The following is a 14,626-nucleotide window of genomic DNA, read 5'->3' as shown; positions in this document are numbered from 1 at the left end:
TTTTGCAAGACGCGAAATACGTACCAATAAGTACATATCACTGCAGTTTCCAAAATAAATGAACACTAGAGGCAGTAAAACTCCGACACCTTTTAAATTATTTTCACACAAAGTATGATTTACAGAGTTTTGATTAATAAAGCGTAATTTTCGCACAATTACTTGAAGAGTATTATGTTGTGACTTCAAAACATTTTTAATATGCTGGGAGATTTTTAGCACTGCACATATCCAGCTTCATATCTATGGGTTTTCATAGACGGTAGGTTTGTTCGGTAGCACACGGAGTACGGAAATGAACTTGAGAGGTGAGGAGCTCCAGTTCGAATCCCGTGTAACTACGGTTCAAACATTTTTAATATGCTGGGAGATTTTTAGCACTGCACATATCCAGCTTCATATCTATGGGTTTTCATAGACGGTAGGTTTGTTCGGTAGCACACGGAGTACGGAGATGAATTTGAGAGGTGAGGAGCTCCATTTCGAATCCCGTGTAACTACGGTTCGACAAAACAGTTCAAATCTGCACATAAGGAAGTTAAAATGGCACGGTTGCATCAAAAAATGTGTTTTTATATCAGTTTTGCATTTGTTAACACTATCGGGTAGGTTTAGGGTTGGGCTTGGTGTAGGGCATATCTCCAACTTTTAGCGACAGTCCCCGGATATTTGATTTCTGAACCACTGCAATACGTACCTGAAGAAACGCAATAAAAACGCAGCAATACGTACCTATATCAACGTAATAAAAACGTGCCAGGGTGGACGTATTGAACCCGTGTTTTAGCGCCACTCAGTGGACATTTCTCTTTGAAACTGCGGCGAAACGTGCAGTAAGGTACATAAAAACGGTGTTGCAGAAATGTACACAGAGGTACGTATTTTTATGAAACTGGGTTGATAAAAAAGCTTATTATAAGAACAATATGTAATGTGACTATTTTACACTTGCCTCTGTGTTTTATTTATGAAAACACACTGTGGGTTTTCACACCTGGACCCACTTCTCTCACATTTGTTCCTCTTTTAAAAACATGTTTTAATTCATAATGATCAGTGAAATCTTTATTATTAAAGTCTTTATGTATAGCTTATCGAAAATATCTATTATAAGAACAAAATGTGATGTGATTATTACACTTGCTTAAGTGTTGTATTTGTGAACGCACACTGTGGGTTTTCACATCTGGACCCACTTCTCTCATGTTTGCTCCTCTTTTAAAAACATTGGTTTTATTTATAATGCTATTTATAATTTGAAATCTTTCTTACAAAAATGATTTGCGCATGGTTTTATTAACGAAAATATCTATTATAAGAACAATATGTCATGTAACTATTTTACCCTTGTCTCAACACTGTATTTGTGAACACACACTGTGGGTTTTCACACCTGGACCCACTTCTCGTACATTTCTTCCTCTTTTAAAACCATGCAGAACACAAAGTTACACACCTTCTCCTCTGTGTTGTTGATAATGACCAGATCTCCACCCAGATCCTGACAATACTTTCTGCTGGAGCTCCAGGTCTTGTTGTGACTGGAGAAAACGTAAAATCTGCCGTTGCCCTTATACCACTGCTCTGGCAAATCTACAGAGACAGTTTTCTATGTTTATAAAGAGGAAACGCATTTGTGTGTCTGCGTTTCAGGCTTGTGGTTTAGCTAGAAACACATCTAAAGGTTGGAAAAAAAAAACCCTGCTCAACTGCACCTTTACATACATAAATGTTTTTTGATCATATTTTGGTATGACTCACTGTTAAAAACACAAGAACAGACATACGGCAAGGCTCAGAAAGAACATGAGCAAAAGCACAGACTCAAGCACTCAAGACTGATATTTTACTGAAAAACCAAACATAGTTTGACCTGGGCAGTAGTTTATTGACCTCCAGTCCTCATCATATATGCAGCCCGGACTACCTTGATCATGGTCTGAATAGGGGTGTGAGGAATTGAGAAAAACAAAGATACTGTCAGTTAATTATCATATAAAATTTGAGCAGATAGACGTGAATGATTTACCTGCATTTGAGCAATTTGTTCCTGGCTCGCAATGCATCAGCACATTTTTGTATTTAGTGACATCTGCAAAAGACATAAAATGTAAAAGGAAGTGTAAATATACCACTGTATGTAGTTGGTTGGCGGTTCCTGTGAAATCCGAGGATACTCACACAAGTATGCCAGCACTCCATTAACCAGCAGAGACAGGATGAGGAGAGCAGCAAGAACCTTGGCACGGATAGGTCTACGTTGCTTCTCTTTGGCAGATTTCCTAACTACAAAATAAAGTAAGTTTAAAACTAATACTTAAGCAAGCTCTAAATTACTTTAATTTATTAGAATAAAGCATCACGTGTCCTTTGCACCAACAAACCTCCTACACAGTTCTCCAACTTTTTTTGTGTGGGTTTGAAACGGTCAGTATTTAAAGAAAAAAAAAGCTGATAAAACATTAGCCTATATATGGCTATATATGTAATATAATTAATTATTATCAAGGAGAACAAGAATCAAGCACTTACTTCCAAATGAATCCTTTTTCATCCAGTTGGTGTTGTCATAAATATGATCAGACATGTCATGTTTGCCCATTATTGTCAAATAGAGAAGTGTGCTGCAGAAAGGTGGTGAAGTGCTCTGATCTGTGGGTGTCACACTAAACAGGTGTCACACTGTGGGTGAAGACACACTAAACAGACACGCTCATGCAAACCGAATGGCATTTCCTGTCAGCATTATTAGTTATGATGCTGGCCGATTTTCCAGACATGTTGTACTGTTGACAGTTTTTTTTTTTTTTTTCTGATGTGTATTTATGGCAAGTCGTTTTGACTTTAATTCATTAGCAGGATATGAATTCTTGATATCAACAATTCAATTTTCAGTAGTTAAAATGCTACTTCTTGATATCAGGAATTGAATTTCTACAAGTAAAAATGTGAATTCTTGATATCAACAGTGACATCATCACTTGCAGTAATACAAATTCTTGATATCAACAATTAAATTTCAACTAGTAAAAACTATAATTCTTGATATCTGTAATTGTATTTTCTTTTTTTCTTGGTTTAAAGATTTTTCTAACAGACTGAACCCTTTTTTTTGGTGTTTACAGTTTTTTTTTTTTTTTTTCTGATGTGTATTTATGGCAAGTCGTTTTGACTTTAATTCATTAGCAGGATATGAATTCTTGATATCAACAATTCAATTTTCACTAGTTAAAATGCTACTTCTTGATATCAGGAATTGAATTTCTACAAGTAAAAATGTGAATTCTTGATATCAACAGTGACATCATCACTTGCAGTAATACAAATTCTTGATATCAACAATTAAATTTCAACTAGTAAAAACTATAATTCTTGATATCTGTAATGTCCAATACAGTTTTTCACCGTATATAGTAGGGGAATTTACGGTCAATTCACGATCATTTTTTACAGTGTATTCTATTCTAATTTTACATATCAGAAATACAATTCTTACTAGTAAAAACCTTGATTTTTGATATCAGTAATTGCATTGTTACTAGTGCAAATGGCTATTCTTGATATAAACAATTGAGTTGATAATAACATTTTAATTTTTGATATCAATAATTTGATTGTCACTAGTGACAATGTTAATTTCTGATATCGTGAATGTGATTGTAGTAAGAAGGCCATTTTAGATATCAGAAATTATATTGATATCAGAAATACATTTTCAGATATCAGAAATAACAAATGTTGAAATACATTTACAGATCAAATTACGGTTGAACTGATGTCACAGGCTATCAAGCTCTCGGATTTCATCAGAAATATCTTAATTTGTGTTCCGAAGATGAACGAAGGTGAGAGTAAGTAATTAATGACAGAATCTTCATTTTTGGGTGAACTATCCCTAATAATCTTTATTGTACATTACTGTATGGGGGCTTGCAGAAAGCGCATTTCTATGGATGTGTACATGACATTTTATCAAGAAAATATTCATTAACAACATGGAATTTCACAAATGCTTCTCTCCTCCCTCAAGCAAAAAACATCTCCCCACTTTGCCTCAAACATTCGTCCATTCAATACAACACAATCTTCACCCAGAGGATTGTCAGCTGATTTGTGATCATCAGGAGGCAGTGCCCAGAAACTGACAAATAAAACATTTATAAATTAAAAACAAGTGAATGAATAATTGATGAGATGTTTAGACAGGCTCTTATCTAAATGGCTTCCAAACAGAATTTTCTGATGCATGTATCAACAGACATTTAAATGAATACTTGCTTAAGATGATTCTTGGTGTCGTCCACCCACAGCCATACACCTTCCGTGTGTCTATCAGTCAGACCAATCCAATATAATGTTTGTGCGCCAATAGCGTGTATTAGATTTGCTAGAAATTTCTACGAAATAAAGATTGATTTAATATGCTTCATTTATTATATCAAATGCACATATGAGATTTTTCTAATAATCATATTATATATCTAAACCTGCTCCTCACTGCTGTTGATGATGACCAGGTCTCCACCCAGATCCTGACAGCGTTGTCTGCCGCTGTTCCAGTTCATCACATCAGTGGAGAAAACATAGAATCTGCCCTTGTCCTGGACCCACTTCTCTGGGAAATCTTACATGAACATTTCTTAATGTTTAATGTAACTGTGCTGTATAAAACTGTTGTATGGCACATGAGCAGTGAGACTTCGTTTATAATGTTTCTAATATATGCTCTTCTTTATACTGACATGAAAAATAAATTGACTTGCTTTTTTGGGGACAGTGATGTGCTTGGGACCTGTTTTCCATATCCTTGTGAAGGAACGGTTCAATTTGAGCATTGTGGTCAACATCTAGCATAGAAATAAACACAATTATAAATGAACTTCTAAATGAACATTGAGTATTACTATCTGTATTGTCACGTAAATGGAGAAGATGAGGAGTTTGTCTACCTTGATCTGAACAGCTCTTTACTGGTTCACAACTTATTAGCCAGTCTAGGCCATTGCTATAATCTGTAATACAAATTAAAAAGACTTCTGTTTTGAACTTACATTTTGTATTTGTTGTATACATTGTATAAAAATATATGAGAGATGAAAAGTTGAGACCAAATTAGAGACATTCCCCCCAATTTAGACACCAAATTAACAGAAAATAATATTTAAAAAAAATCCAGGATGATCTGAACAAACAGCGGAATAAACACAAACCATTTCAAGATTCTAGTGTGAATGTTGTGGAAAATATTATATAACAATTTTACACAAATTCTGACTGACCCTCAAATTAAATCAAGTGGCATGTGAGAAAAAAAAAAAAACAGTTTGCTTCAATAATAATAATTGTTATTATTATGTGTTATACACACTGCCACATAAAGTGTACATGTAAAACATGAGGATACTCACACAGGTGAGCCAACACCGCATTAGCCAGCAGAGACAGGAAGAGGAGAACAGAGAGAAAAAGCACCATACAGATAGCTTCTCTCTGATCAATGAAACAATTTCTATCTAAAAGAAAAAATAAATAACATTTAAAAACTGAAATGAAAATGTTGAAACAATTCACCAAAAAAATAAATAAAATAAAAAAGCTGTGAAATAGCACTTACTTTCAACTTTATGTGCTGATCTTGAGATGGATCTTGGAATGGTGTTGGAATAAATAGCTTCAGGCATCTTTTGCAAATATGTGAGAAATGAAGAGAGGATCTGGTGAAGTATTCTCACTGAAGGGGTTTAACTACTTTAGCAGTGATATTTCCTGCCATCATTTCCTGTCAGTTTGTTATTAGTTGTTAGGGGCATCATCTCAAACAGTGAATGATACATTTTTATTTACTTCTTTACATTACTTCTTGAACACTTGCTGTGTATGGTTTTACCTAATTGATGAAATTTTGCTCTAATTTAACTCTGATATTACTCTAATTTAATACTGATGCAGTCTATTGGAAAGAAGCAAGGCTTTCTTTATCGCCCCTCTCTTACTGAACTGGAGGGGAGCTTCTTGCTGTTCACATTTCACACAGATAGAAGTGAAGGTGATAAGGCAGCAGCAACCACAGACCTTTAGACAAACATTCCATTAAAACACAATCTACATTCAACAATATGTAGGTTACTTGTCACCTTATACCACAGTACGGTTATTTAGTTCAGGGTTATAGTACGTATGAGGGACTTTTTTTTTTTTTTTCAAAAAGGTTATTGTAGGTTGAGTTGAACCAGAGGGTAAATTGAGCCAGATGTTGGGATGAAGAATATTTTTTTTATAGACAACTACTGCCTTGTGCTAGTTCTGACTGCTCGGTCATTGAAAGAAAAAAATGTCAGACTGGATCATGTCATTCTTAATTTAATGAGGAAACAAACAGAATGTAGCTAAATGTGTTTGCACTCTTATTTTACTCTGTTGGTACCTGTTAGTGTGAGTTGGAATAAAAACCACTGATCGATTGATCAATCAATCAATCAATGATTATTACAATAAACATAGGTCTTCCTCAAATAACTCTGTTTTCTTACAAATAATGTATTGAATATAAAATCAGCATGTTTTAGTTCAGTAAATATTCATTTTTAAGTATTAATAACAGTGTGCTTCTTCTTGCTGTTACTTTCTCAAAATCAGCAAAGATTTCCCAGCAAAAAGATGTGTCACATGGACATGTATTAGTAGTAAAAGTCCTACTACTTCTTAAAGGAATAGTAGAATTTGCTCACCCTCACACCACCCAAGATGTAGAGAAATTTAGCATCACATCACTTGCTCACTAATGGATCCTCTGCAGTGGATGGGTGCCGTCAAAATGACAATCCAACAGCTGATCAGCTTTTATTAGCAACAGTTTGAAGTTAAAAAAGTATTAATCATGATTTTTTAAAATCGCAAACATGCAGTTTTTCACTTCACAAGACATAACCGATGGACTGGAGTTGTGCGGATTACATGTGGATTATTGTGATGCTTTTATCAGCTGTTTGGACTCTCATTCTGACGGCACCCATTCACTGCAGTGTATTCATTGATGAGTAAATGACGTAATGTAAATTTCTCCAAATCTGTTCTGATGAAGAAACAAACTCATTTACAACTTGGATGGTCTGAGGGTGAAGACATAAATTATAAAATCAGGTAAGTATCAATCATAAGACCAAGATTCACAGGGGGCCTGGGCCACCCAATCATGAACATTTGCCCACCCTGGCAAGCACCCACCATCCACCTCCTCAACTGTCTCAACCACTCTGAGAGTCATAGCTGGGGACGGGCCTCTACATCATGTGAATATTATCCACCTTGATTTTAAGGGTAGAGTGAGCGCGGTCTATAAAGCTTTCATCCGCTCGTTATGATGTTTGATATTGCTATTTGATGTTGATATTATTTTAATTTATTGTCATAATTATTAACACACTGGTTTGTAGCATATACTGTTTACTGCACTTAGCTATTCTTCTAGTTATTTATAATAGCAGCTGATGAATCAGAAGCTTACTTCCGCAATGCAAAATAAGGTGGATGGAGGCTTTAGAATGTATAAATAATATGACACATTCGGCATAACCATATAAGCACACCTTCACTTAATGCTGTATCCAGTGTATTCATTGATTGATTCCATTGAATCCATTGATTCATGTCTTTTTATTTGTTCCCTCATGTTGTATATGCACAAGTGGCCAATGCTGCTAACAATAATTACAAAATAAAGAATGTAAATCTAGTCTTTATAAAGAGCTACACAGATTCTACACTGTATTGTATATATGATATAATATATTATTATATATAATAGTGATATTGAAAGTCATGAAGTAGCAAAAGAACCTTTGTCATCCAAAACTTTCCATTCCACAAAAGGTTATTTACAGTGGAAAAAGGTTGTTTAGATTATTATATTATAATATTCTTCACACTAAAAATGGCTCTTTTAAAAAAGATTTACTGAAAGGTTCTTTGGAGGACCAGCAGTAGTTTATCTATGACATCACTTTGAAAATCCCCTTTTTGAAACCTTTATTTTTAAGATTGTAGGTACTGTAGTACTGATCAAGATCACGGAACCTCACAGATGCTTCTTTGCATTTTCAAGCAAGAAATATCTCCCCATTTTTCTCCTTTTAGATATCCATTTATTACAGCACAGTCTTCACCCATGGGATCATGCATATCATCATTGTCAGGAGGGAAGATCCACCATCTGACAGGACAAAACAAATGTCAGGGCAGTAACCCATATCAAAAATCCATACGGTCCTTAGATAACTTGTGCCAACTAACAAAGAGGCAATGCTAAGCACATCAGATGTTGAAATAAAATGGTACTTACGAGACGTTGTTGTTTAGGGGAGTGTTGTTCACCCAAAGCCATACTCCCTCAGTCTGGCGGTCAGTCAGACCGATCCAGTGTAGCACCAATGCATTAAAAGTGACTATTTGCTGAGCAAGAAATTCCTGAAAAGGCCCAGGGCAGAAATATGACTTTAATCATTTAGCATGTACAATGCAACTCAAGGTTTGGTATAATGGGCAACTGAGTCTTGCAATGTGGCTGATAAAGTGTTTGCATAGTTTTTAGACCTTTGCAACCTTGCATTTAAAACAAACCCAACCCATAGGTTTCTGTGATATTTTGGTGCCTTGTGAGTAAGGTTCTCCCTTCAGCGTGTAAATTCTAGCCACAGTACCTTTGCGAAAAAAGCAAAAAAAACGAACTAAAACTAAAAGCAATATAGCTTTAACAAAACCACAACTAATTTAATCATATAATATAATAATATTATATTTCTCTATATGCACCTGCTCCTCACTGCTGTTGATGATGACCGGGTCTCCACCCAGATCCTGACAGCATTGTCTGCTGCTGTTCCAGTCCTTTGTATCATTGGAGAAAACATAGAATCTCCCCTTGTCCTGGACCCACTTCTCTGGCAAACCTGAAGTGAAAGATTATTCTGTGTTAATTGAGGGTTACTGTAATTATATGTCTATGAATTCTCATTAAATGGCAGAATGAATAATTTCTCAGTTAAAAAAACAAATGTACATCCTATATATATATATATATATATATATATATATATATATATATGGGCCATTCTACAGAATTGGAGCAAACTGCTGTCCCACATGCAAAAAACACATTTAAAGAAAGCTTTTAAATTTTCAAATCTTAGATGTTTATTAAGATCCTTCTATTATCTAACCCATAATAATATTTAAAATATCAGTAAGCTTAATATATATACAATGATAATTTATTGGGTACTTTCAATTGGGAGGTGGCTGTCCCTAACCATAACCCTAAATTTCAACTTATGAAAATGATATTGAAATAATTTTTGCATTTTTTTCCATTGTTGTTTTTTCATGTCTCTACCGAAACAGTGTATGTTTTAGTCCATTGGCTGAGACTGATTTTAACTACACCCCTAAATTGATGACCAGGAATTATTCCTGTGTCCCTCTCTCTCATGGCTACATGGTGAGTAGATTGGTCCCATCATTTTGAGGTAAATGTGTTCAAAAGTCTAAAAATCTGTGTGTAACTTTAAGAAACGTCACTACCAAACATCTTTTTTCTGCAATTAAGCACAATTTTCTGGGTGTTATTTCATGAAAAAATAAAATTCACTGCGCTCAACTTTAGTCTTGGGTGCGTCAGGATCGCGGGTATCTGCGCAGAAACATCGAGAACACGAGCACCAGGGAAACAGTGAGTGTGCACTTTACCTTCAGCTAACATAGCACGGACGTGCCGGACGATGGAGTCTCCAACGATCACAGCGTCGCATTCCGTCTCGCAGAGTGGAGCGAAGCGGTTGTGGAGGCCACAGGAATTTGTCATAGCACTCATATGTATGTACACAAATAATGTATGTACAGTATGTATGCATATTCAATGTACACTCACCAGCTACTTTATTAGCTACACCTGTTCAACTGCTAATTAATGATTTTTTAAAAAAATATATCTAATCCAGAAAAAAATACAATTCACTGCGCTCAACTTTAGTCTTGGGTGCGTAGATCAATCAGCAACATCGTATTCTAGTAAGGGATCCGCACTCGTTTAATCTTCTTAATCACTTTCAATTTATTTAAATTTTGCAACAGAGCAAACAACAATCAGACGTTTCGGGCAGCAAGCCTTCTTCAGTGAATCATATCCTCCTGACTACCAGCTATGGAGTTTTGTCCACTGTAGAGGACATTATGTGTTTAGCGATTTCTCTGAGACGTTACATGTCACAGTTTTAAGTCTGGATCTCCTGTACAGCACATTCAGGGCTTTTCAGAGATACCAAATGATTGGATGTTTGACCATGACCACTCCCTCTCTTTGGTCTTTAAAAATGGCTGACATTCATTTAATGATCAAATGTAACACCCTAATGGAAATATGATAATATTTTGTAATTACAAATATTTTAATATTATTCATTTAAATCTGACTAATTGACAAATTGTTTGTCATAAATCAACATCTCAGGAAAATATTATGGGGTTTCAAATCAAAATATGACCTTCTGTTATGAAACAGGACATCAGTTTCATACATGTCCACTGTAAAGGACACCAGGACTTAAAGCATGTTTATTACACATTTTGGGAGACACAACAAATGAATAGAGAAAAAATTATGTATCAATATTCCTATTAAATGTGAGATATTATGAAAATCTTGCTCATTATTACTCCTATTATTGCACTTATTTGTTCATTCTATGTTGCCCCCAAAACACATTAATATGCAAATTAGATACAGTTTATAGATACATTGTATATAATGGAAAAACTTGTTTGGACTTTTTAAAGTCCCGATGTCCTCTACAGAGGACATGGCATAACATATGAATAAAATATCATTTTTCAAAATTTTATTTTTCAAAAATGTTCTTATGCTCTAAACAATGTAATGACATGACAAAATACTAAATTCACAAAACTGTTTTTTTCATGGTAGTCAGGAGGATATAGGTGAATCATGGGTGTTATTTCATAACACTTAGTTTGTATGTGTGTACAACTGTTCAGAACTGTGCTAGTAACCATGTACTGATTAGTTTAAGATTTTACTTATTGTTTTCTGTATATAATGGAAAAACTTGTTTATGGCCATTTTACACACATTTTGCATAAAGAAAAATGGTTTTTATAAATATCTTTCATAACATAGTTGAGAATCATCTTTATATAAAGTTTGGTATAAAAAAATGAAAATTGATTTCTGGTTAAAACAAAAATCCCACTCTTTTTGCCTTTTCATGTCTATTCATGTCTTTTTATTTTTTTAAAACAGGACTTTTTAAAGTCCCGATGTCCTCTACAGAGGACATGGCATAACATATGAATAAAATATCATTTTTCAAAATTTTATTTTTCAAAAATGTTCTTATGCTCTAAACAATGTAATGACATGACAAAATACTAAATTCACAAAACTGTTTTTTCATGGTAGTCAGGAGGATATAGGTGAATCATGGGTGTTATTTCATAACACTTAGTTTGTATGTGTGTACAACTGTGCTAGTAACCATGTACTGATTAGTTTAAGATTTTACTTGTTTTCAAAGCTCTTAATGGACAAGCTCCATCTTATATTTCTGATCTTATTTATTTGCATTCAATGCCCAGGTCTGCTAATAAAGCTACATGTCCCTGGGTCACGACTTAAATTAAAAGGAGACAGAGCCTTTGCAGTCACTGCTCCAGGATTGTGGAATCAGTTGTCATATGAGCTTGTGCTAATTGCTAACTGATCCCTCTTTCAGAAGCAACTTTTGCACAACTCCAGCGCTAAACTGACCCTGATTTGTGAGGCAGTCCAGAGTAAAATGATTGGCACAAACATATAGGACTTTAGCGGTTTTTTCCGGGACATTTCCTTTGAAAATGAAATGTAACCACTCACTGTGTCCTCAGCGGCTCAGAAGGAAAGAGTCTATGGAGACTCCTATGTTCGTTGGTGCATCCCGAAACACAACACTAGCAAAGCATCTTTGGCGCTGATATTGTATCTCTCCAGCAGTTACAGCAGCTACTTCTCACTCAGGGCGGTGTCTATGCTAATAGGGCAGAGATCATCACAAATGGGCAGGACTTTTTCCCTACGAAGACGTCAACGTAGGGTGAAATCTGGAACCGCTCGAGAGACTGCTTATGATTTATTGGGATTATAAAAATTATGATTTTGTGGATTTTTACCATTATAGGCTGGTTGTTTTCACACACTGCGGCCACACAACTGTGTTCAAACACCTTATAAAAGTGGTTTTTGAATAACTGATCACCTTTAACTTTGAAATCAGTATGATTAACTTTATGCCTCTTACAAAGAAAGATTGGATTCAAAATACAAAATAATCTTATACATTACATTTGAAATATTGTTAAAATTGTAATTTTTATTGATTTACCTGTGAAAACTTTTTAATAAAATAGCAAAAAATATATTTACAAGGAAGATGTAAACAAAATATTAATATGACAATATAACCCTTCTTATTAAATTATATAGTATTGTGTATTTCGTAGTGACAAATTTGTGGAGAGGAAAAATATTCCAAAACTTTCCGAAAATACAATATGAGAATTAACTGCACAATTACTAGAAATATGTACCTTGGATATTATACATGTTGGTAACACTTTATTTTAAGGTGTCCTTGTTACACGTTACATGACTTACTATTATAATAACAATTAATTATGCATAATTGCATGCAAGAAACCCTAAGCCAAACCCAAATCCTAACCATATAGTAAGTACATGTAGTTAATTAATATTACTCAGTACTTATATGTATAATTGCACTGTAACAAGCACACATTAAAATAAAGTGTAACCTACATTTTGCATACATAGTACATTTCTGGAAAAAGACTCGGTAAAACTTTACAATATGGTTAATTAGTTAACATTAGTTAACTACTTTAGGTAACATGAACTAAGCATGAACAATGCTTCTACAGTATTAATCTTAGTTAATGGTAATTGCAACATTTACCAAGTTGGGGTTACCAAAGACTCTCCAACTCTGACCAATTCTGTAGAACGGCTCATATACAAATTATATACTGTACTGTATATTAACTGGAACATAGAGAAAATTGTGTACATGCCAAATATGTTGATAGGTAGTGACATACCCTTATAATAACAGGGAAGTGATGGCTGGTTGACTTATGCGGTTGTGTTATAGTATTTAGAAGAAATGTTTAAAGAGTCAACCAATTATATAATCAATTAATTTATATGAAATTAATTAGAAATGAAATATTGATTTATAATAAAATAAGAAAATGTGGTTTACAAACCTAGATTTGAGTTGTTTTTCACTGGCTCACATCCTATCAACTGATTTGTGTTACTGGTGTAATCTGTGAAGCATAAAATAGAGAAACCAATACACAGTAACACAACATATACAAATACAATTTATGTTAGGACACTCACACAGGTAAGCCAACACTGCATTAGCCAGCAGAGACAGGAAGAGGAGAACAGAGAGAAGGACCACCATATAGACACCATCCCTCTTATTGCTGACACACTTCTTATCTGTAAATACACTAACTATTATTACAGAAACGAATAGCCTTCAAAACAAATCAACATAGTTTAAGGTCATACACCTTTAAAGCATTTTCTGTCAGGCAGATCGCAGGTTATTGTGGTTGACCTAAAACTGTCAACAGTCATTTTTTAAATATGGGGTTCCACAGGGTCATGTCATGTGTCCGCTGAGGTAATCATCAGTACACGCAATTGCAATATATTGTTAAAAAAGAAGACCTCTGAAGTGGAAAAGTTTTATTAACTCAGTTTCAAAATGTGAATAATGTTGTTAAGTGTTACATATGAAGAGAAAGAAAAACAGATAGCATATAAAACTAATTTAAAGTTCAGAACACTAAAGTAAATTACAAACAGAAAGAATACTATGTTAGTCTCATGTAGCAATGTTTCTGAAACACGTATCTGATTTTCTATGCACATTCAGTCAGTTTACTCTAATTACATAAAATATCAAATTAGGGAGGAAAAAAATTCACTTACTTTGATCTTTCGCTGCTGATCCTGGATTATGTCGCAGGAGAGTATTTATATAAATATTTTCAGGCATTTTGTGGCTACTGCTGATTTTCAAATAGAGAACTGCTCTGATTGAACTTAGTATGAGGGGTTCAGTGCCACACTTTCCTTTTGTCATTTCCTGTCAGGTTATTAGATGTTTGGGGTATACAAATCTATTTGGGATGAGTTTTCATATGTAGCTTTATTCTTAACACTTTATCAATGATAACATTGATAAAAGTTTATCAATGACTCTATGTCTGTCTATCTGATCTAAAACTGTCACACACAACAGACATAAGAATGTGATTAATAAAACATTTGAATGGATATGCTACTGACATATCTGATGGTATTGACTATATGGTGTTAATGGCAGATCTATAGCTGCAAATAACAAACATCTCTGCACAGCTCTGGTTGTCATTCAGGTATTGCACTTTCAGATGTTAATGGTAAACTGTTGTTATTCACATAGATGATAAAATCCACATGATATATACAGTATATACACACATACAATATACAATATATATA

The 14,626-nt window shown here is 34.3% G+C and overlaps 3 protein-coding genes across 3 annotated transcripts in view; all 3 read right to left on the bottom strand.

Moving 5' to 3' along the window:
- Window positions 1-2,602, bottom strand: part of LOC107674593 (C-type lectin domain family 4 member E-like) — a 3,061-nt gene extending 459 nt beyond the window's left edge. Inside the window, exons 1-5 of the mRNA XM_016468604.1 lie at window positions 2,533-2,602; window positions 2,182-2,286; window positions 2,030-2,092; window positions 1,874-1,939; window positions 1,457-1,593 (exon numbers count right to left, since the gene is read on the bottom strand). Coding sequence (XP_016324090.1) covers window positions 1,457-1,593; window positions 1,874-1,939; window positions 2,030-2,092; window positions 2,182-2,286; window positions 2,533-2,602 — 441 coding nt within the window. The remainder of the gene's footprint in view (window positions 1-1,456; window positions 1,594-1,873; window positions 1,940-2,029; window positions 2,093-2,181; window positions 2,287-2,532) is intronic.
- Window positions 2,603-3,987: 1,385 nt separating this feature from the next.
- LOC107674591 (hepatic lectin-like) lies at window positions 3,988-5,681 on the bottom strand. The gene is made up of 7 exons (XM_016468603.1): window positions 5,615-5,681; window positions 5,409-5,513; window positions 4,950-5,012; window positions 4,764-4,847; window positions 4,488-4,624; window positions 4,279-4,397; window positions 3,988-4,141 (listed from the first exon to the last, which is right to left on the bottom strand). Exons 1-7 carry the CDS (start codon window positions 5,679-5,681, stop codon window positions 3,988-3,990), a joined length of 729 nt encoding a protein of 242 aa, XP_016324089.1.
- A 2,383-nt stretch (window positions 5,682-8,064) lies between these two features.
- Window positions 8,065-13,535, bottom strand: LOC107674590 (C-type lectin domain family 17, member A-like). The gene is made up of 5 exons (XM_016468602.1): window positions 13,469-13,535; window positions 13,330-13,392; window positions 8,809-8,945; window positions 8,339-8,463; window positions 8,065-8,209 (listed from the first exon to the last, which is right to left on the bottom strand). The coding sequence occupies exons 1-5, from the start codon at window positions 13,533-13,535 to the stop codon at window positions 8,065-8,067; spliced, it is 537 nt and encodes a 178-aa protein (XP_016324088.1).
- Between the last annotated feature and the right edge of the window lie 1,091 nt (window positions 13,536-14,626).

This window comes from Sinocyclocheilus anshuiensis, unplaced genomic scaffold (assembly GCF_001515605.1).
Source record: "Sinocyclocheilus anshuiensis isolate Anshui unplaced genomic scaffold, SAMN03320099.WGS_v1.1 scaffold152, whole genome shotgun sequence".
NCBI lineage: Eukaryota > Metazoa > Chordata > Actinopteri > Cypriniformes > Cyprinidae > Sinocyclocheilus > Sinocyclocheilus anshuiensis.
The sequence above is the reverse complement of the archived record's forward strand: the minus strand, read 5'-3'. Positions and strand labels throughout refer to the sequence as shown.